Source organism: Vanacampus margaritifer, chromosome 15, assembly GCF_051991255.1.
Source record: "Vanacampus margaritifer isolate UIUO_Vmar chromosome 15, RoL_Vmar_1.0, whole genome shotgun sequence".
NCBI classification, from domain to species: Eukaryota; Metazoa; Chordata; class Actinopteri; order Syngnathiformes; family Syngnathidae; genus Vanacampus; species Vanacampus margaritifer.
The window spans coordinates 20,921,989-20,943,471 of record NC_135446.1 but is presented as its reverse complement, the minus strand read 5'-3'; the positions used below and the strand labels follow the sequence as shown (position 1 = coordinate 20,943,471).

General features: G+C 43.9%; 3 protein-coding genes across 11 annotated transcripts; 2 read left to right on the top strand and 1 right to left on the bottom strand.

The window, feature by feature from the left end:
* The first annotated feature begins 3,045 nt into the window (after positions 1 to 3,045).
* On the top strand, positions 3,046 to 7,264 carry tmem19 (transmembrane protein 19). 4 transcript variants are annotated; one of them, XM_077543253.1, is made up of 8 exons: positions 3,046 to 3,234; positions 3,906 to 4,053; positions 5,263 to 5,376; positions 5,580 to 5,717; positions 5,802 to 5,878; positions 6,408 to 6,585; positions 6,674 to 6,883; positions 6,951 to 7,264. In XM_077543253.1, the coding sequence occupies exons 2-8, from the start codon at positions 3,921 to 3,923 to the stop codon at positions 7,109 to 7,111; spliced, it is 1,011 nt and encodes a 336-aa protein (XP_077399379.1). In that variant the 5' UTR covers positions 3,046 to 3,234; positions 3,906 to 3,920; the 3' UTR covers positions 7,112 to 7,264. The 4 variants fall into 4 exon arrangements, with proteins under 4 accessions (XP_077399379.1, XP_077399381.1, XP_077399378.1 ...); XM_077543255.1 differs by lacking the exon at positions 3,906 to 4,053; XM_077543252.1 differs by lacking the exon at positions 3,046 to 3,234 and having other exon boundaries at positions 3,900 to 4,053.
* rab3ip (RAB3A interacting protein (rabin3)) lies at positions 6,958 to 15,145 on the bottom strand. 6 transcript variants are annotated; one of them, XM_077543248.1, is made up of 13 exons: positions 14,980 to 15,145; positions 13,403 to 13,525; positions 12,001 to 12,167; positions 11,686 to 11,860; positions 11,280 to 11,375; positions 10,372 to 10,449; positions 10,089 to 10,295; positions 9,883 to 10,011; positions 9,706 to 9,818; positions 8,702 to 8,801; positions 8,567 to 8,636; positions 8,375 to 8,489; positions 6,958 to 7,107 (listed from the first exon to the last, which is right to left on the bottom strand). In XM_077543248.1, exons 2-12 carry the CDS (start codon positions 13,493 to 13,495, stop codon positions 8,407 to 8,409), a joined length of 1,311 nt encoding a protein of 436 aa, XP_077399374.1. In that variant the 5' UTR covers positions 13,496 to 13,525; positions 14,980 to 15,145; the 3' UTR covers positions 6,958 to 7,107; positions 8,375 to 8,406. The 6 variants fall into 6 exon arrangements, with proteins under 6 accessions (XP_077399374.1, XP_077399372.1, XP_077399371.1 ...); XM_077543246.1 differs by lacking the exon at positions 6,958 to 7,107 and adding an exon at positions 7,376 to 7,686; XM_077543245.1 differs by lacking the exon at positions 6,958 to 7,107 and having other exon boundaries at positions 7,376 to 8,489.
* A 500-nt stretch (positions 15,146 to 15,645) lies between these two features.
* proser2 (proline and serine rich 2) lies at positions 15,646 to 21,018 on the top strand. The gene is made up of 4 exons (XM_077543244.1): positions 15,646 to 15,819; positions 17,076 to 17,328; positions 18,337 to 18,646; positions 18,722 to 21,018. Exons 2-4 carry the CDS (start codon positions 17,167 to 17,169, stop codon positions 20,116 to 20,118), a joined length of 1,869 nt encoding a protein of 622 aa, XP_077399370.1. The 5' UTR covers positions 15,646 to 15,819; positions 17,076 to 17,166; the 3' UTR covers positions 20,119 to 21,018.
* Positions 21,019 to 21,483: the final 465 nt, after the last annotated feature.

Below are 21,483 nucleotides of genomic sequence, written 5' to 3'. Positions count from 1 at the left end.
TTGGTTTAAAATTCCTCTCCGCGTTAAACCATGTGTGACGTCAATGTACTTTATAATGTCAACTGTCAAACATACACTCGGATTTTGTAAACATGATTTTTATATTTTTTTTTACACACTGTAATCTAGTTGAGTGTTTTTTTCTCCTCGTCATTCCTTCTTGGAAAGAATCCAAGAGTTTTTGTTTTTTTTCATCATGACAAGTAACTCAACAGATTGCCTTCTTTTTCTGCTGTTGGATTGTGTGATGAAGACTCGACGATGACGACGAGTCTCTTAATCGCAACTTTACCATCAAACCACATAAGAACATCTGATGGTCGATACCAAGAACAAGCGAGGATTTTTCAGAATTTTGCTGGAATGTAAATCATCCTACAGACACTTGGCAAGTGTGTCCATCAAAACAAAGGAAGTTCTTCAGTTTGATATTTGCTGGTATTTTGACTGTGTGAATAATCTGTTGCCATCTGCAATTCTTTTTTTGCCAAAGCAATAGTTCCATCCTGTTCTGATATTTGTTCCATGAAATTGTATTAAATTATTCCCAGCAGTCTATTTTGTTCATTTGGTTGTGTCACTCTTGGCTACATCGAAGGAATAACGTTGATCGCTCTTATAAAACTTTAAGGAAAATATTTGACATTTGATATGAGTGCTTAAAGGCCTGCGTTTGTGTTGTGTGTTCATGTATTTAAAAAGAGCACGTCAAGCTTTAAGTTGTAATCACAATTCTGCCTTCGAAGCTGAGACCAAGTGCACCACAAACAAGTCATTCCGGCAGCAATCACAATAAATGCCATTTGGGATGAAACCACATTGGAGATCCCCAGGCCGGAGTCTCAGAGTTTAAAAAAGGCCAAGCACATCCCACATTTCACGCGGAAAAAATAGCTCCCATGACTTTTTTTTTTTTCATGTGACGATTAGGCAAAATGTCAAAGTGAACACAAAGGTGGATGTTGAGCCGTTTTCATGTACGTAACTTTTTTTGGACGTCATCGTATTGGAGCATATATTCATCCAAACATTTCATTCATTTATTTTTGTTTTGTTTTGCTCAGAAGTACAAAACAAAAAGCTCCAGTTTCAATTATTTATTTCAATTTTCCGTCACTGATCATTTTTTCACGTACGCCAACTTTGGCGTGAGCGAGGGAGCATCTCGGCGAGCGAAAGAGACTTGGCAACTGAAAAAATGAATTAGGAAACACGCTCTTCCACCGACGCATAATAGCTGGCTTCGAGATGTCATGATGTCTAAAATTTAGGTGCGGCGAGATCAACAGAAAATGCAAGCACATGTGGATCATGACGAGGAATCGAACAAAGTCACTGTTGTATTTTACAGTCTTTTTGCCGGTTGACGCCTTGTCTAAGGGACGTGCCTGCAAACTGCATTAAGCACAAGTTGCACCTCAACTGGAAAGAGGAGGGGCGCGTCCAACTCACAAACAGGACCGGACGCAAAGATGCTCCTTACACACTGAGTAGAAGAAGAAAAGAAGAACAACATCCTACTCGCAGCGTTGACGACTTCCAGCTGCTTTGCGGGAACTTGCAGCGATACAAACAAACAAACAAACAAACAAACAAACAAACACACACACTTTGAGGACTTTTTGTCTTTGGCGTTTCCACTCTGAAAGTACCACCATTTTATGGAGGTGAGTAAACTATCAGGTGTGTATTTCAATTTTTTTTTTGTTTGAAAACAAAGGATTTTTTTTAACCTTCTCATGTTTGAATTTTTTTTTTTTGTTTGTTTATTTAATTTCAGGTAATGATACATTTAAAAAGAAGGAAGAATAATGCCTGAAAAGGAGTGGGAAGAAGCTTGTCTTATGCTTATTGGTTAATATTCCAAACAGCATAAAAATAAGTATTTTAGTGACACTCTGCTTTATTGCAATACATCATTATTTTTTAATTGCAAAATCACTAGAACTGTCAAACGATAAAAAAAATAATCAGACAGATTAATCACATCTTAGAATTTTGATTAATCACAATGAATCGCTTAATTAAAAAGGCTTTTTTTATCAATTTTTTTTGCCTGCCAAATTTGATTATATTATATTATATTATATTATATTATATTTTTATAATTATATTAAATTAAATTAAATAATTAAATAAAATTATATTATATTATTATATTTTTTTAGAAATGTTATGTTATGGGGACGTTTTTTGACCCTCTGCACACGCTCATCCTCCTTTTTTTTTCTAATCAGTTAATTACTTGCATAATTTAAAATGGCGAAAAAAATGGACCCCAATATTTTGACATGAAAAAATATTTGGAATATCGTACGCAAACATGTATGAAATGTTTATTGCTCAAACGCAACCTTTGCTACCTTTAACGTAACCATCCGCTGTCAGCTAAAGGATCATCTGCTGTCAAAAGGAATAGTGTGATTAATCTGCGTTAATACATGATGATCAATGCAATCATGTTTTTGTGTTGAATTAATTAGTTAACGCTTTAACTTTGACAGCACTAAGAATAACGCAGTAAAAACTGAAAACTTATTGCGTTATAACATAAAAGTATTGCAATATCACGCAATCTTAAACATTTTCGTGATGCCCCCTGGCAGGCCACGTACCATTTGGAATGAGGACAATTTCATGTCCTACTTGAAATGAACGAATGAACGGATAAATGAATGAATGAATCATTGGAAGGATGAATGGATTAATGAATCAATCAATCAATCAATCTTGTCCTGCTTTCTTCATGTGTGTCCTGTCTGCATGGCATTTTAAAACCCCTAGGCGTTATTGTGACCATTTTTTGGCTTTTTGTTGGTTCTGACCAAGCCATTTCAAAATAAAGTACTCCACACTTTGGTTAAAACCAACACACAAAAACAAACTTAAACTAAATAATTAATATACACATTATTAAAACGGTTCTAAAATATTTTCAATAATAGTGGAGTAAAAATAAGTGTCATGCACTTACTTGATTGTGATCGCTTATGCCTCTTTAAAACGTTCGCTTTTATTTTTAAGTGTGTCAGCGGAAGTCCGGCCCCTTGACTTCCGGTGAGGTGTGCCGCTGTGTGCAGTTCTCCACAGTTCCTTGTTTCAGGCCCTTTTTGACTTTAAGATCCACTTTCATTTCATTTTGTCAGCATACATGTTAGTAGTCGCGTAAGTGTTGTGTTGCCTGAGGTTGGTGTCGAAGGAAAATAAAAGTGACGATGAATCCTGTCAAGCGTGGTAAGTGAACAATAAGCTTATTCAGTCAGTGTTATTAATTATTATTATTATTATTATTATTATTATTATGCAGTATTTTATTTGGATGATTCTCCGGTCGTCCTTTTTTTGCGCATGACGGGAAGATGTTCGTTGCAATGTAACTCCAATAAACATGAAAATCTGCGTTTTAGAGAAACAAATTCAAATATGACCACGTTCGCATGCTGCCTGCTAAAGCGTTTGTGTGCTATGTTACTACTAAAAGGCAGTAGAACGTCCACCCAAAAATGCTAATCCAAGCAGTGAAATATTTGCAAAGTGCAAGTCAACAATTAGTTATGGTCGCTTGCAGTTCCGGCAAGGGCTAGCAAAACACGCCTGTGCTATCAGAATTTCTATTTTAATTTATAACACTGATTTGTGTCTGTGTGCCAAAAATTCAGTGTTCGAAAAATCTGCATCTTAAATTACTAGTCAAAGTCAGATGGCACAAAAATACCACAAGAGTGATCTTGAGTTTGGTTTTGAATTGCTAACACGTAGGGAAAAAGTCCAATTAAAAAAAACTCAGTTGACACCTTTTCATACTAACAAGCGCAAACGCCCGTGATCATGTTTGTGGAGTATTTTCCGCGCCTTTGACCGTAAAATGGCCATTGCTGAGTTTGGTTTTGTGTCTTGTGATGCAGAGAAGCGTGCACAAGATGAGCAATGAGGCGGGCGGCATTCCCATAAAGGACACCTTGAAGATGATGAGCGACATGATCCTGCTGTGCGCCACTTTGGCGCTTTCCCTCTTTTTCTGGGTGCTTTCCCTCACCCTCAGCGTGTACTCCGGTCAGTGGCCAAGTCATGCCAGCGTTTACACACGATCGATTACATGCAAACCACTGCCGAGTTCGCTCCCACTCAACTGTAGCGTTCGTTTGGTGAGAAGCAACGTTGTACATTCGACCCCAAAACATATGATGCAAAGTGATCCAACCGGTATTAAAGATCACAATTGTTCAATGAAGGGCCTTCATTGATTGGCCGAGGACGGCGCACAAAGAGCCTTTGAGCCGCCCTGAATGCAAATATGTGGGCAATCGAACCGCCGACCACGCGATTGGAAACGTTTCGCTCGGCTCGCTGCTTTTCCGCGAATTGCACTGCAGCCGCCAGGCAAGTTTGGGTGAAAGCAACGAAAAGAGAACATGCCTGTTCGGTCTGTGTACCACGGTTAACCCCTAGGCGTTATTGTGACCATTTTTTTTGGCTTTTTGTTGGTTCTGACCAAGCGATTTCAAAATAAAATACTGCCCACGGGTTTTAAGAGGTAACAGAATGTTCGTGCCAATGCTTTATGGTCGTTTTTTTCAAAAAAGGAGATCGTAATTGCTTTAGCAGAGGAACCAGTTGATGTTTGGAGCGTTGGGTAAGGCCAGCGACCAAGACGACTTTCGCTTTGCGAAGGATCAAGCATTTAAGTTCATTTGTTAAAATAAATATTTACTTGTACATTTATGTTTCCAGAATTATTATTTATATATTTTTGTACATGTGACGATTGATGTGTCGAATCTGCCGATCTCCGTCATTCGATTACATTTACCTAAAGTATGCTAGCTCCTGATTGGTTAGTGTGAATCAGCTGATAGGGGATCAGGAAATGTTGTCATTCTAGCTTCTTCTTTTTTTTTTTATAATTGAACAAATATACAATTACAAACAATCCAGGCATTTGATATATCAAAACAAAGTCAAACATCTTCTTGTCGCTCTAGTTGCCGATAAGGTTTAAATATGTCTCCATGCTGCCTTTTCATTTTATAAACAGTGTCCCATTAACCACCAACGAATATTTACATGATTAGACTATAGCTACGCTACGTGTATTTCTTGTAAGTTCCTGAGGTTTTTTTTTCTAGCATATTCGCCACTTTTTAAAGTCGTAAATATACCATTTATTAAGTGGCAAATTTGCGAGGGACTTTTGTATTTTTTTAAAATCGATATTTTTCAAACTCCGTACTCACCAACCATGTGTGTTGTGCATTGGCGCAGGGTCGCTACAGCCCGTGTCGCCATGGCGATGGCTCTTCTCCATCCTGGTCCCGTTGGTGCTGACCATCCGAGCCCGAAAGAGACGCAGCCTGGATCATTCGGGGGCGCTGGGAGGTAAGCCGGAGGAGGCAGCGCGTTGACTTCGGGCCAATATGACAACATTTCTTACACCAAGTATTAATAGCTTGCCTGTCTTTAAATGTTTTTAATTCAGATGAGCAACTTTTTTTTGTTTATTTCTTTATTTTTTACTCGCCTGGACTTTTTTTGTCCAGCCGTGCGTTTTTGGGTGACAACTTTGGATTTGATCCCGACAGCACTTTTTGTGGGCTTCGTGCTGACCATGGCCAACTTGAGCTTCTTCTCGTCGCTGCTGGCCTTCTTCATCACTTCGTCCAAACTGACGCGTTGGGGCGCAGCTAAGAAGAAGAAAATTGACGCTGACTACAAAGAAGGTGGGAAACAACGTTTGCTGCGTGCGTGCGTGCGTGCGTGCGTGCGTGCGTGGGGGGTTCTCACGTGCCCGGTGTTTGTGTCAGGGGGCCAGCGAAACTGGGTGCAGGTGTTCTGTAACGGCGGCATTCCAACACAGCTGGCGTTGCTCTACATGATTGAGGTGAGTATAAAATTAAATTCATGTAAAACAGTGAGATACAAAAAAAAATAGCCTTTTAAAATTCTATTTTTTTTAAAATAAATTTATGGGGAAAAGAGATATTAAAAGAATTAATTCATGATTTAGGAATAAATATCAGGCTTGAAAAGGAAAATTGATTCAATAATGATTATTACATTTTTTAAACCCGACCCTACCAATTGCTACTTTCCTATTGGCCATTGTATTACTTCTTGGGACTTCGCATTGTTTTGTAAATACGGTGAAGCTCACCCTTTTCTACAAATTAACCGATTGACAATTTTTGTGCTCCTCTTGTAACGCAGTTTGCCTGTTAAAAAAATCAGCAATAAAAAAACAGCGCAAAATATGTCTGTTCAACAAAGTTTAATTTTGTATCACTAAGACTTTTTCAGTGCAAAAAAAAAAAAATCTAAAAATGTTTTTTTTTTTTTTTTTTTTTCCCTTGACGAGCGATGCTGACCTTGTTGAAATATTGTCGACCACACGGCGGCTTTCGTGGTTGCAGGTGGGTCCCGGCGAGATGCCCATCGACTTTGCCCAGCAGTACACGGCGTCATGGATGTGCCTGTCGCTGCTGGGGGCTCTGGCGTGCAGCGCGGGCGACACCTGGGCCTCCGAGGTGGGGCCTGTCCTCAGCCCATCGCGGCCCAGGCTCATCACCACCTGGGAGGAGGTCCCCGAAGGTGAGAACGCAACGCGCGCGTGTCCTTTTGACAAGAACTGCGTCCAAACGAACCCGTGTCAACTTTGCATGTGGACTTCCCGCGGCAGGAACCAACGGCGGTGTGACTCACGTGGGCCTGGCGGCGAGCTTCGTGGGCGGTCTGGCGGTGGGCGTGGCTTACTTGGCGTCACAGGTGCTATTCGTCAGCAATCTGCAGCAGGGCGCCCCCCAGTGGCCGGTGGTGCTGTACGGGGGCGCGGCCGGCCTGCTGGGCTCCCTCCTCGACTCCCTCCTGGGAGCCAGCATGCAGTACTCGGGTACGGAAGCGCGGCGTCCGGACGGAAAATTCAAAAGGTGTGACGAGTTGCGCTGATGTGTCGGCAGGTTTCGACTCCAGAATAGGGAAGGTGGTGAGCTACGAGTCGCCCACCACGCATTGGATCTGCGGAAAGCCCATCCTGGACAACAACGCTGTCAACCTCTTCTCGTCAGTCCTGGTGGCGCTCGTCCTGCCCGGAATGGCCTGGGGCTTGTGGCCGCACTAGGGGGACATTTTGTTGACAACAAACTCAAGAAAGGAAGGAAAAAAAAAAAAAAAAAAAACATCCTCCAGTCCAGGTGGCGACGGAAGAAACAGAATTTTATTTTTGGGACTTTGTGCTGTTTTGTGTTGAAAATAAATCAAGAGCCAACGCGCAGATCGGGTTGGAGTGTGTTTTTGTTCTTGGCTAGAAGAACAAAACATTCACAAAATAGTCGTGTCTTGAGATGCAAGTTGAATTTGCTCCGTGGCTATGCTTCGCAATTCTTAATGAATTTGCCCGTAGAAGGTCCAACCTCCTCCAAACCAAAGTTTGTATGAATGTTTTTAAAGAAAATAGCACTTTACAATATTGTACTTTATAGAAACATATAACAATTGATAGAATGAAATAAATTTGTGCTTCAGGATTAACTCATGCTAGTTCCTTCTGATGTATGCAACTTGGCCACCAGGGGGCACTTTTCTTAACCATGAGTTAAACAAACACTAGGCACTATGTTTTTTTTTCTATTTGTTTTTTTAATGGTGAGAGAAAAGGCACTAAACCAAAGTGGGGAAACAAGTGAGTGACATTGACTGACAAAGAGAGAGAAAGAGAGAGAAAGTCACATTCACTTAAGTGAATGGAAAGTTTCACAGAAAAAACAAAGTCAACTTAAAAGGATAAACATTGCAAACGTCCTTCAGAGTGTTTAGTGGCTAAAGTGTTTCTTTTATCCTTCATTATAAATACATGACAGGAGAAGTTCACATTTTCCGCAAAATGAAAACCAGATGATAAATTGCCCGCCGTTTAAACAAAGATTAGACACACTTTCAGTTTGCACACTTGAAAATGATAATAATTATGCGGGATAACTAGACTTTCAAAATTCCCGCAATTTTCCGAGTTTGTTCATGGGAATGAATCACGAGTGTACGATTGTAATTGTTTCTACTTCTGCGTGCTGATGACACCTTGCCATTAATTAAACCTCAATTCCAATGGAAAATTTCCAATCTGGAAAACCTTTTGCCAGAGAAAATGAACAGAAATTTCCTGGGAAAGATTCCACTTTCTGTAACGTTGAATACACATCAAAAGTAAACACTTCCGCTGTCAGTTTTTCGAGACCCTCGAGCAAAAAAAAAAAAGCATCTGAAATGTCAAACGCTCGATTGGATTTTTGAAACGGAACGGAATGCGAACAAAACGGGCGTCAACATAACACTGGCGAGTGTTTGGTGTGCTAACAATCCCGAAGTACTTCGTCATCTTACGCACAAACGCGGGAGGGGCCGGTTTCAGTCAGTCAGTCACAGGTTGTCTTTAAAGTAGCCCAGCTTGGCCAAGGACATTTCCCGGCGCAACTGCATCACCTCCCAGAACATCTGTTCAGCTAAACACACACACAATAATCAATTATTTTTTTTAGAGTAGCATATTCCCATGTGAGCGACAAGCGTTGCTTCTTACCGTCCTGCTGCTTGACGAGCCCCTGGTGGATGTATCGAATGTAAGTGAAGAAATTACACACCGCCGTGATCTGACAAAACAAACCACGGCTTGAGCGACTTTCCGTTTTGGAGGCAAACGCGGCATCGTACTCACTCGGAATCGGCAGTACGGAGACACGAAGTAATAGTTGGACGAGTCCCCAAACTTGATTCTGTGCTTGCAGGTTTTGGTCTGGCCGCTCAGGGCGCACTTCCTGTCGCACACAAACACACACACGCGCACGCGCACGTGATTAGGGCCCGACCGATATGCTTTTTAAAATAAATAAATTCTTTAAAGCCTTGAAATATCAAATTAAATTATAACTTGAAAGGACAATGACAAAATAAAAACAAGGAAGTGAAATAAGAATAGAATATACAATACTCAAAAATAGCAAATGAAAAAAACATTAAGAACAAATGCTGACTTTTACTGTGCATTTTGGCCTCTTGGGGGCAGTGCGGTGCCGTACATCCATAGTGTACACACTTAAAGTGAGTACAGAAGAAAGTCAGTGGACTGGACTTCGATTTAATTCTATTAAAATAACCCATTTTTCCACACATTTGTGCCTTTGTGTAGTGTTATCTTACCTGTGGGTATGTGTTCCCACAGCATTTGTGTGTGAATATTCGTTATTTGAAGAAAAAAACACTCCCGAAGTTGATGCTAACTTTCTGTTAGCATTTGAATGGGATCCTCCCTTCGCCTTTAGCATTAGCGCTAGGCTAGCGATTTTTTTTAAAAACAAAGTAAGTTTTGTATTAAATATACAGTGGATGTAATTCTTATTGTCATGTGTTTAGTTTGACAGTTAACTCCAACTGGGGTGTCATTAAACAAATTAAAGGACAACAGAATAACATACGCTACACACTTGCTAGTTGCTAATGCTATGCAAACAAAATGGTGCATTCAGGGTACTTTCACAGCATTGGAAACTTCGTTTTTCTTCTAAAACATTTATAACATTTAAGGGGAAAATGATTGGCCATTTGGCCCAATTGGCCGATTGTTTTGGCAGATGTTCGAAGGGCAATCAGCCGATTAATCGGTCGGGCCCCCTACACGTGATTGGATGAAAGAAGAGCAGGGTGATGCGGGTGCGGTCTCACTTTGGTCCGCCGCACTCGACGGCCGAGGCTTTGACGACGGGCAGCGGCTGGAAGCCCACCGGCTCCACGCTGAGCGTGTTCTGCTCCACCGATTCCAAGATGGACGAACCCAGCTGAGGAGAAAGAGCGGCTTTCATTTTGAGGCCAAATGTTGGGCCGCGCCGGCGTTGCGCTCACCTCGCTCTTGCTGAAGGTGAGGCACGGGTAGATGTCCTCGCGGTAAACCCGTTCCAGGAAGCAGCAGCGGCGGTCCAGCGTGGGCTCCTCCTTCCACGCCTTGAACTCGGTGAACAGCTGCGCGTCCACCTGCAACGAAAACAAGGCGCGCTGATGTCGTCCCGCAAGCTGGACGGGGCGAGCGCGGCGGCGGCGGCCGATCGGACCTCTCGACACTCTCGCACGATGGGCTGCGTGGCCGACGGGTCGGCCTGCGTTCCCAAGATAGCCGAGGAGGTGCTCTTGTTCCTGCTGTGGCCCTTCCGGAAGGCCGCCTTTCCTGCGCCCATGTTGGGGAGCTCGCCCACGGGGGACGTGGGCGAGGACAGAACCAGCGTCTTCAGGGCCTGCACCTCCGCCTGCAGGACGTCAATCTGACCCAGAAGAGGACAACGTATAGCGGGGGCACCACAGGTCACGTGTGGCGTTGGGGGAAGCTGGCGCGCTCACCTTGCCCAGAGCTTCTTTTAGCTGCTTCTCGGCGTTAGCCTGCTTGACGTTGGCCTCCCTCACCATCTTGTGGGCCTCCTGAAAGGTCACGACAACGAGGCACCATGATGACACGCACGCATGTCGCAGCAGAACCGAAAAAGGAGAAGCCATTCGCAAACACAAATGATCCCATGTCGCTTCTCATTTTAGGTGTTCATCACTTAACCAGTAGAGGGCAGTCATGCACTAACCGTGCCCAGAAGAAAACAGCAACAGGAAGTTATTGACCTCATGTAGCTAACAGCTAGCTCTACCTGTGTTTACTCATGGAATAATGTTGAAGCATCGTCTGTAAGTGACGTTTAAGACTTGATTAAACGTGTAAGGTGGCTATAATAATGTATGTGTTAACTAAATGGTGGTTAGTATTTGTTTACCTAAAGCGGTAAATCGCTAGCGCGCTAATGCTAATCGCAATTGCTAACCATTTAACGTAGGCTAATTTTGTTGGGGTTTGTGTTTAAATGCATATGCATAAAAGATAATAAATTATGAGTACTCCTTAAATCCACTCAATTCAGCTTAAACTAAGGTTTAGTGGATAATTATTATTTTTTTTACTTTTTATTTAAAAATAAATAAATATAAATATTGTGTGTGTGTGTGTGTGTGTGTTGGGGGGATTACTAGAGTATTTGATTGAATAATCAATAGGATAATCGACAAGCTCAAAAAAAGGTTGGGAAGCACTGCCTAAAATATCAACAAAGTCACAAAATCGTTCCCACCAAGCACATAAAGTGAGAGCGCCCTCACAAGAACAGGAAACAGAAATAACCCTTGTGTGACAACTTCCTGTCAAAGGAGCAAGTAGAGACAGCGGAGGGGACGGCGGGACGGACGGGCAAGGGAGGAGACGCACCGACCTGGAAGAGGCTGGCAGTCAGCTCCTCCAGTTCCTGGCCCAGCTGATCTCGCACTTTTGACAACCTCTCACACTCCTCATCCTTTAACAGCAGCTCCTTGCACACGCACACACGTGACAACACGCAGCCAATCGTGATCAAATCAAACATGACAACAAATACATGGAGAAGAAACAAACAAACAAAAACATAAGTTGCATCAAAATCAAATCAAAAATGTGGAAAATGGCGTGGCGAGCGACGTCACACGCGCATCAAGCATTGATTGAAATCAACATGAAAAGGCATGAAAGACAAGAAAAGAAAATCACGTCGTCTACGAAAATGGCCGGACACAAACACACACTTCCGTCCTCACAGAGACACACGCACGCACTTGCATCTAGTTAAGCGCGCGCGTGGTTACCCGCTGCGCCTTGGCCAGCTCGTCCTTGAGCCGCTCGTATCCTTTCTCTCGCACCTCCATGACCGACGGGCTGCGCAGGCGCGAGAAACTGTCGCTCAGGCCGCCGCACTCGTCGCCGCCGTCGTCGCCCGACAGGAAGGTGGCCTCGGCCGGGTCCGCCTCCAAGCCCTGCACGCTGGACGTGAGGGACGGACAATTTAACATTCATGTCAGGTCTCTGTATGTTGTTTGTTGCCGTCTTACGTGATTTTTTATTTTTTTTTTGCACAATAAAAAGGATACAAATAGAGATGAAAAGCATTTGTGGCCGCTCACCTGCCATTGTGAGCGTGCGGCGGCGTGGAGTAGACGGGCCGCGTGGGGAGCTGGTCGGCCCGCAGCGACGAGTGCAGGCCGGCGGGCGGCGCCCCCAGCGAGTGTGCGCGGTACAGGGACGTGGGCGGCGTGCTGTGGCAGACGGGGGGGCGCTGCTCCGCTTGGTTCTGCGGGGACAACAACGGCGCCTGCGCGTCAACCCTCGCCTCATCACCATATGAAAATTACCAAGATATTTAACTAGTTTGCTCCCACAGAAACGTATAAATACGTTCTATTTTAAATGTTTTAAGTGTCCCAAAGACGTATTTATACGTTTTTTTTAATGATTTTTTTTCTATGCTAGAGCATACAGAAGGCTCTGATGCAGCCTCTCAACTTCAAAGAGCGGTTGTAGAAATGGTAGTTATTACACAAACGGCCAACAGGTGGCAGCAGAGCAAAAGAGATCAACCAGGGTCATGTTGAAAAAAGCTCTTTTACTCACATTTCAAAATAGAGTTGTGAATAATGATGAAATTTTGTTACATTCTAATGCTAATTGCTGCAAAACAAAAACCGACACAAATATACTTTCGTTCCCTGATGAAAGAAGAAACTTTCGTTTGGTAGCTTCCATGTTTTTATAGCAATAGAACACAATATTCTGTGGGCCTTGAAAAATCTGTCAAAATCCAGTAAAACAGCCGGGAGTGAAGGGGGTTGCTTCAGTGCAAATGGTTGGGAGTGAATGAGTTAATATGAAAGACCAAAAATGCACAAATAAAAAATACATAAATAAAAGTGAAAATAAAAACAGATATAAAAAATATAATTAAAAACAAAAATAAGTATAATTGGAAATAAAAACTAAAATAAATACGTAAATAAAAGTAAAAATAAATTTTAAAAAATTGAAAAATTTGTATTTGTATGTAAAGTATGGAGATAAATACAAAAATAATTATATAAATATACTTAAACATCAATCAATAAATAGAAAGGCGCTGCTCTCATACTTATTTCATGCTGCAGACACTTTCAGCATGAAATGTGTCATGAAATAATATTCAAATGAGGGGGCGGTCCTAAATGCATCTTGGGTTGAACTATTAGCCTATTGGCTGATCGACATGTCAGCCTATGTCGGACTCCCAATTCCACAGCAAGGGAGGCTTAGGGATGTTTACAAAATTTTGTGCACAATATGAAACTATGTTGAAATGATTTGAGGAGTTTCATTTCTAAAAATAAATAATGCATTGTCCCCATCTTGTGTCATCTTGGAACGAGGATGAAACAGAGAAGCTACATTTCGACTTAAGTAGCGCTTTGACCCAATCTTGACTTTCAAATTTGAGGGTTGGCCGACGTGTCGCCTAATCAAGATAGTGGACTGCGACGTGCAAGCGCTTGTGGATACCTGCAGCAGGTCGGGCGTGGTGGGCGAGGCCAGGTTGACCTCATGGAAGCCTTCCAGGGTTTCGGCGTTAGTGGGAGCGCTGCTGCAGGCCATGGCGGCTTCTGCTGTGGTTCATCCTTCACGCTGGACGTTAGCAGAGACAAGAAGCAAGGTCAGCACAACTACAACCTTTGTCACACGTCGCATGTGTGGGGGGCGTCCAACTAGTGAGGACAAAGACAAGCGCACACTAGTATGTGGAGCGGTTGATGGACATCAACGATGTGGAATAAATTTCAGATGGGTGAGTATTGAAAGCAGTTCTTTCATGGTATCGGCACAGTTTTACAATAAGTTAACTTAAAATTAAAGGAAAAATGCTAAATTGGCATATGGTATAGGTCATTCTTTTTTGGGGAAAGGGGGGGGGGGGATTTATGTATCAAAAGTACTAGTGGTATTGTTACTTGATATCAATGACTACTAAAGAGTATGGCTCAACAGCTTTCCAACGATTTGATGTGTTGATGGATTCTGGCTCGGTCCATCGCCGTGGAGACAAGACCTCGAGAACCCGCGGTAACCTGACACCGCAAAGGATGCTGGGTAGGGATCCAGTTACTGGGTCACATGACATGGAGAGAGGCTTTTCGAGCCCGGCAAAACAAACTGATTCCACAGGGTGAGCCATTAGTAGCAATAGACACTTTCAAATTACTTTTTTTTTTTTTTTTTACAGCACTGTGAAGAATAGCAAATAATGTGAGATTGTCAAACAGTATCAAAAGAAAGAAAATGCTGTTCAAATGTTATGAAACTAGCGTTTTTTGTTTTTAATTGTCTTCCCTCCCATTTGAGTCTAATTGCATATGTTGTATAATAGCAGCTAGCTAATCACCTGGCAAACAACACACCCTCCTGTCACTTCAAGTTCATCAAAACGCTCGTGTCCGAGGCCCTTTTTAAAAAGGGATATTTCACTAATGCTGTCTTGATGATACATGTTCAAATATTTCCATCCAAATCCGCTGCGAGCCACTTAGTTGCGCGTGTTGATTCACACATCTGACAGGTTGGTCGAGTCCCCCTGAACGCACCAGATAAACAAGCCTCGAGGCTAACACGCCACATTATTATTTTCCATTTCGTTTTTTTATTTATTTTTTATTTTGATTGTTTTACAGTGTAATTGAGATACTCCAAAGGCGCCTCTAAAAATATATATATTATTAACAGTGTAAATATTTAATAGTGCTTAGCTTGCTGCTAATAGTTAGCTGCGTGCTAACATTGCTAATCCATCCCTACTATGACGGCTAACGTCAACTGGCGAATGTTCTACACGCGAACAAATGACGCGTTCGTCTTTATTCGACGGGCTGTTTGAAGAGTTTGTATGCAGTCAGCGTGAAGTACAAAACCCAAGAACAACAACACCGAAAACGTCGTGAAAACACTAAGCTGTCCAACTGCAACAAACGGTTGCATGTCCGATAATGGACGCATGTAATCCACTTTAGCTCATCGGCTAACTGCCGAAGCGAGTTTATTCTTGTGATTGCTCTTTCCTGGTTTGGTGAAAGTGGCGGTGCACTCACCGGACCTGTGCGTGGACAGAAGCTGGGCGTCGGGCCTCCTCCTCCGAGGAATTGCAAGCCGACAAATGACGCTCGCTGGCGGCGGAGCGCTAGTTGACGCAGCCCGGCGCAGGTAACTCCGGGATGGTGCATTCAATGACTGCTCGGAAATCTGCAAAACGCCGTTAAGGTGCGTTTTTTTTCTTTTTCATCTTTCGCCCACAGAACAAAAATGTTGACTGATTTCGAGAATCAAAACTCTCATAACTGGAATGATAAAATAACAGTAATACAGCAAAGTCCTCCCATATTTGCATTTATTATAAACATTACTTATGAAATGTCATCCATGACATATAGCCATAGAAAATAAACCACTTATTGTTGTTCCCCCCCCATTGGTTGGTTTGTTTCTAGTTTATTGATACGAGTGTTTCTGCGAATGTTGCAAAGTATCTGACTGCACCCTCAGTGAAAAATTCGTCTGATCCACAAGGTGGCGCTAGAGGCCAACCGAGCAACGATAACAATGAGTTTTCGCGTTGCTTTATGGCAGAATAAAGGAGGTAATGGAACATATTACACACCTGTGAACAAACAAGGAACATTTCCTGGTTATGTCCCAAAAACCACAAGTTGGCTCGACTCCCTCCACGCATGCCTGTCACACGCACGCGCCCGGCTGCGGTGGGCAGGGCTTGTTGTACTGTTGGCCGGTCTTAAATTGGCGCGTCATACAGTCCAGGTGGAGTCAGCAAGCGGCAACGCAAGTCGGACTTCTTTGAGCAGAAAACAAATAAATCTGTTTCTGGCAGGCAAGATTTTTTTTTTTACACGAGGATGGATCTTATGCGTTTGAAGGTAAATTCGCGTTCATCTTTGGCCTCTTCTGGTTTGTGTCCAACTTGCTACCCGCAAATATAATGACAATTTCAATGTTTGTTTGTGTTATTGCTTGATTTCGTCAATTCCAACGTCATTTCTTTGAATACATCAGCTCAATAATACTGCATTTATTTCAACCTGTACATTTGGGCACTTTTGGCGATTGAAACCCATGAAAAAAAATCGTTTTAATCCCAATGGACTGAATCCTACAATTTGTGGGTAAAATGGGTATAATTCTAGACTCAATACTTGAAAATTGTGTTGTTTTTGTTTGTTCTACCAGATCAAATTTACCAAATTTTGGACATGTGAGAATGTCATGTAGTATTGTTGACATTTGAAGTTGTTGACCTTAAAAGTTGTACAAGTGAACAAAGCACGAGAGTTAAATGATCTCAACAGACATTACCTATTTGTCTAGTACTTTTTTTTTTTTTTTTTAAATAACCCTTTTAGCATTTGAAAATTGTTCCCAAAACAACTAATGCCACTCACTAACTGCAACAACTGCATTGATTTGAAAGAGGTTAGTAAATTTCCATGAGCGCTTTGTGCGTATTGATGTAAACGAAAACCGCGCCAAGCCATTGACATATTTGCGCAAGGCGAAGCGGGTGACAGCAACATCAAGCTACGTCGCTGATAAGACTCCAATCAATGTGCTATTTATTCTCAGGCAGAAATGATGAAATGGGGCAGAAGAAGTTCACCTTGATGATGATGATGATAATAATAATAATAAGTAGCTTTTGATTACGCAATGAGCGAGCGATAAAGTCAAAGTGATGTTTTCCAGAGGAATGTGCAGTTCTGTAGTTTCGGGCTGAGGAGCCGGTTTTGCGGCTGCGTTTGTTCCGGATCAACAGGTCTGCCCGGTGCTGCCGCGTTGTTGCGTCACAATTCGTACCAGTGCTACTTTGACGTTGGAGTTTCATTTGAACTCATAAGTCAATTTTCTCAGATGTCATATTCACATTTTTATGGCTGTGCTTGAGAATGTGGAAACTGATCCCCATCTGGAGCTCAAAATAAATATGAATAAAATAAAAATGGCGCGCTCGTAAATTAAGGTACCACGTCACTTGCTTCTTAGAACAAGTTTGATCAGCTCATGAAAGAAATGCTTCACGTAAAAGGACAGACAGATTCTTTTATCCATCCCATGAGGTAAATTTGACGCAGACACCAAAAAGCCTTCTGTGTTTTTGACCTTTCCATCTCCTCTCCAGACGGAGACGAAGCCATGATCTGCTGACTCCTCTCAGTGAGGAGCAGAGATGATTCCGCTACCGTCCTAGTGCCGCCCGCTCCCGCCCGGAAATGTCCAACGCGAGACCAAGCCCTTCCGGCCTCGTCCTGGACATGGCCAACAATCAGCTGGCCAACAATCAGCTGGCCAACAATCAGCGGCGCTCCCGCATCAACGGCGCGTTGGAGCGGAGCAACAAGACGCGGGCCAGTTCGACTGAAACACCACCTAAGGTAATTTTTGACCGCATCGTTGTGGAGCCCGAATAAAAAAATAATAATCTGTGGCAGTCATGGTTAATGTTCCTCGGTACACGTGTTTTTTCCACTATCGTTAACTAGTTGTATAGACGGATTCACTCTTAAAAAAAAAAAAAAAAAAGCACATGCATACCTTGACCTTGACCCCACCCAACCTTTTCTGTACCACGGACCGGTTTAATGTCTGACAATATTTTCACGGCCCAATCTAAAGGTTTAGCTGATAAAAACAAAATAAAATGACAAGAAAAAAACTGGTATTTTCTCTATAATAATGGCGAAAAAAATCTATATTTTAAATACGATTCTTGATACTGCCTGTTAAAGGCAGCTTTCCCTTTTTTTAGAGGGTCCGGGTTCCTCTTCTGTCCCTACATTGGACCGTTTCCCCTTCGCAAAGAAACTTTTTAAAGAAGTTTGTTTTTTTGCTCATTTTGCTAGCTTGGAATTAAATTTAGCATGACGTGTGGTGTAGCGGCCTTGAAGTGCGTCAAGTGAGACGGATGTAACGGGCAGAATCCGGCCACTTTTCAAAATAAAACATCATTTTCGAAAAAAAATAAAAAATAATGCAAATTTTTTTTCTTTCGGTACCAAATGACCCACGGCCCGGTGGTTGGGGACCACTGCGTTAGGGGACTGACAGACGCCTTTACAGAGGAGGCTTGTCCTGTTCTTCTATTGTCCAAACAGTAAAAGCACGTCAGATGAGGTGCGGGCGGCTTCGAATGTTTACACAATAGATGCAGTTGTGCTAATCACACCTGCTTGACAAGCTTCACACGCCTCCGGGACCGCATCCATCGCAACGCACAAGGCTGCCCCAACCAGTTCCATTGCACTCCACCTTCGGAGCACCGCAACATTTCAATTACACCATCGCAGACGCCGGCCGCGCTCGGTGCTCGCACGGCGATCTCCTGCCGGTTTCGGGCAACAAAGTCACTGACAGTCCTTTTTTTTTTTTATCAACCTGCGCAGGATGAAGACACGCTGCGCTTTCTGAGCCCGGCGGAGAAGGAGTGCCTGCAGTTTTTCGAAGAGACCATAGGCTCACTGGAGAACAGCCTCGAGGAGGACGAGCTCCGGGCCGGACTCGGAAAGTCTCCGGCAAGCGGAAGCCTTCTTGCCCACGAGATGGACAGACCGCCGGAAACGCCAGATCTCTACACCGTACACCCAATAACAGCCAGACGTCTCAGCGCCAAAGACCAGGATATTATAGACCTGGTCCGTCCGGATCCAGACATGATGCTTGCCAAATTACCGGTCTTCAAGCCTACCAGTCCAGGTACTTCCTATATTTCCTGTGCTCAGTAAACTAAATCAAATTGAGTCTAAGCATGTTGAATTCTGTGTCGCTCAGATTTCCAGAGTTTGGCGGTGAACCCTGAGAGCCACTTTGAGATCAAACCGAGACACGATCCTCTGGATCACTCTGCTGGCTATGAGCCAACAGACGGTCACTCCTACCACCCGGCCGGCTCCGTCCCCACCCCGGTTCTCATCGCCAAAAAGATTGCCGAGAACCAGGCGGTGGGCGCGCCCAACAGTTCGGCGTTACTCCACCGCCAGCGCAGCCAGGAGGGTGAAAGGTCGCCAAGCCTCGGCGGCGATGCCTCCACCAAACAGGGTCCGCCGACCTTCGCTAAGCCCACCAGATACCCGGCCAACATTAGTATGATTCTTGGCAACAAAGAGCTCCAGAATCAGCCGGTAGCCAACATGAACCTCCAAGACAGGCGAGCCATGATGTTGTCAAATCTAACCGGAGCGCCGCAGGCTTTCATGCAGGAGGATCCCAAGCCATACGTGGCGCAGAAGTTGCGAAATGCGCCCGCCCGCAGCGTTTCCTTCAAGGACCCCACGCCAGAGAAAACCAGGATGGAAGCGCTGTCCAAGCTGGGCCTGGCTAAGAACCGAGCCATGTCAGGAGAGATGATAGTCCACGATACTGTTAACAGCGTGCCAACAAGTCCTGCCCCCGTTACAGAGACTAGTGTCAGTAGGACTTTGGAGAGCCAGGTTCGCCTAACAGAAACCAGCATCCATGTGCCAGAATCCAAGGTCCCGCCGCCATCACTACAAAGCCGCACATCTGTCAAAAGAACGGACAGTCTACCTATCGAGTCCGCCCGGACCTTTGACAACCGAAAGCCTCCAGTGAGCCCGCCTCGTCAGCAGAAACCGCAGTCAGACGTCAAATCCCTGGAATTGAACAGCTTTGGTGGGAAATCCATTGTGGTCGCTCCAGGACACTCGAAGAACGAACCTGTGACACCTACGACCATGTCTGAAGCCAGACCTTCTCTGGTTCTTCCTCCCACGCTGGCCAACCCCAGCGAGTTCAACAGCTACGGAGGAAAGTCCAAAGTCCTGAACGCCGAGACCGGAGCCATGGCCAGCGACCTTCCGGACATCCTCAGCTCACATATTGACGTCAATCAAAACCTGCCTGCCAAACCCCAGCCCCTACCTGCCGAGCTCAACAGCTACGGGGGCAAGAGCCGAACCTTCAACCCCTCCACCGGGCTGCAGCGCCCCGCGGACGGTCCGCCCAAAGGCCCACCTCCGACCCCCGCGCCAAGAAACCCCCAGACCTCGCACCACAAGGCCGACACAGCGGCCGCAGCGGACGCCAGGCGACGACCCGGCCACATGTTTCGGCCCCAGGGCATCACCGTGCAGTTTTCTGGCCGGGGGGCAACCGAGGAATCTCGCAAGCAGGCGCTGAAGAAACTCGGCTTGCTGAAAGAGTCGTAAGGTACTTTTGGCAACGTTCCTGCTGGCGGAGCTTTGCTGGAAGCTTTTCAAGCCTCTCCCAAGGTTAAGGTGCGGCTGCCGGGACCTTAAAGACTTGGAGAAGGCGGACCTGCAAAGCCAGTTCCACTTTCTTGGCAATTGAAAACTGCTGTCCCGAGTGTTATGACGACTAATTTCATTATGTTTGCAAAGGGAACCTCTATTTTTACTGCTGTGTTGACCAACTTTGTGTTCTTTTGTCAGCAGCTTTCGGGAAAGAGCAAAGGTCGGCGCGCTTTAGAGAACAGAAGAAGAAAAGTTTTTGTCAACTGATTAGTGAGTCGGTCGATGTGGTTTTAGGGCAAAAGTTTTTTTGGGGATTATGTGATGCTGGGCTGGAGGTTCCAGCCTCCTCCTCTACCAACCACAAACTTTGCTTGTTTTTTTCCCCCCCCACTTTGCAGAAGGAATATTTTCTCCTGCAACTTTGTGCCGGGTGGACCGAAGCATTGTACTTAGCAAAAGCACTTCAACCACAAAGTCTCCAAATATCTTTCCATTCCTCCGTATCTTGGCTAATTGGCAGTTTCTAACTATTCCATGGGTCGCTGTATGCCAATCCATATTTATGTACGTTTTTTTTTTTTTTTTTTCCTCAGACTCCGGTCCCTGTAGTTAAGCTACAGTAACTTATGAAGTATCTTTTGAGTGATATCACATGGTTGCCACAGTGTTGCCGCTGTGGGGAAAAACCATCTTGTGAATGTTGTTTACAGACTCCGGTTCTCTCTGTAGAGCATCTACAGTTACTATGAAGTGTCTCCTCTACTGTACGGCATCAGCAAAGAGCGGCGTGTGTCAAATAATGTATGAACACAGCAGCTGCTGTTGAATGTGCGATCATTAAAGCGTATCATGTGACTGCTTTGTGACTATGAGTTCTTTGGAGTGACTGTGGAATGTCAGGAATGAGCTGGCCCTGTTCAATGATTGGCTGCGCAGGTGGAATATTCACCAGGCTTGGATGGGAAAGATCCAAAACAGGATTGAAAGTGGGCTTAAACCCATTTTTGCAACTTTAGCTACCTTACATTCTAGCAGAGTACGTTTATGAATGGCATCAACGGAAAATGTTGCCGTATTAAGTGAGGCCGTTAACTCTTTGACTGCCAAAAACGTTAAATAACGTTTCGTAAAATCCTATGGAGGAGTGCCAAAGACGTTAAAATACGTTTTTTTCAAAACAGGTGAAACTAACCATTTTGTTGATTACTCAAAAACGGAATAAGGTAGAAACAAACTTTTTTTTTCTGATGGAAGATGAGAGTCCAATCTTGTTTTGGCAGTATGTGTGGTTCCATAGTCCAAACACATAATTTTCTATGG

Bases quoted from the DNA above. Each gene is read 5' to 3' on its own strand.
- rab3ip (XM_077543248.1), bottom strand. From the start codon at position 13,495: ATGGCCTGCAGCAGCGCTCCCACTAACGCCGAAACCCTGGAAGGCTTC. The intron at 10,450-11,279 runs GTCGGTGCGTCT...GTGACCTTTCAG, and splicing joins TGACTGCCAGCCTCTTCCAG to GAGGCCCACAAGATGGTGAG. The intron at 8,802-9,705 runs GTGAGACCGCAC...TGTGTGCGACAG, and splicing joins GTCGAGTGCGGCGGACCAAA to GAAGTGCGCCCTGAGCGGCC.
- tmem19 (XM_077543252.1), top strand. From the start codon at position 3,900: ATGCAGAGAAGCGTGCACAAGATGAGCAATGAGGCGGGCGGCATTCCC. The intron at 5,377-5,579 runs GTAAGCCGGAGG...TGATCCCGACAG, and splicing joins TCATTCGGGGGCGCTGGGAG to CACTTTTTGTGGGCTTCGTG. The intron at 5,718-5,801 runs GTGGGAAACAAC...TGTTTGTGTCAG, and splicing joins TGACGCTGACTACAAAGAAG to GGGGCCAGCGAAACTGGGTG.
- proser2 (XM_077543244.1), top strand. From the start codon at position 17,167: ATGTCCAACGCGAGACCAAGCCCTTCCGGCCTCGTCCTGGACATGGCC. The intron at 17,329-18,336 runs GTAATTTTTGAC...CAACCTGCGCAG, and splicing joins CGACTGAAACACCACCTAAG to GATGAAGACACGCTGCGCTT. The intron at 18,647-18,721 runs GTACTTCCTATA...TGTGTCGCTCAG, and splicing joins CTTCAAGCCTACCAGTCCAG to ATTTCCAGAGTTTGGCGGTG.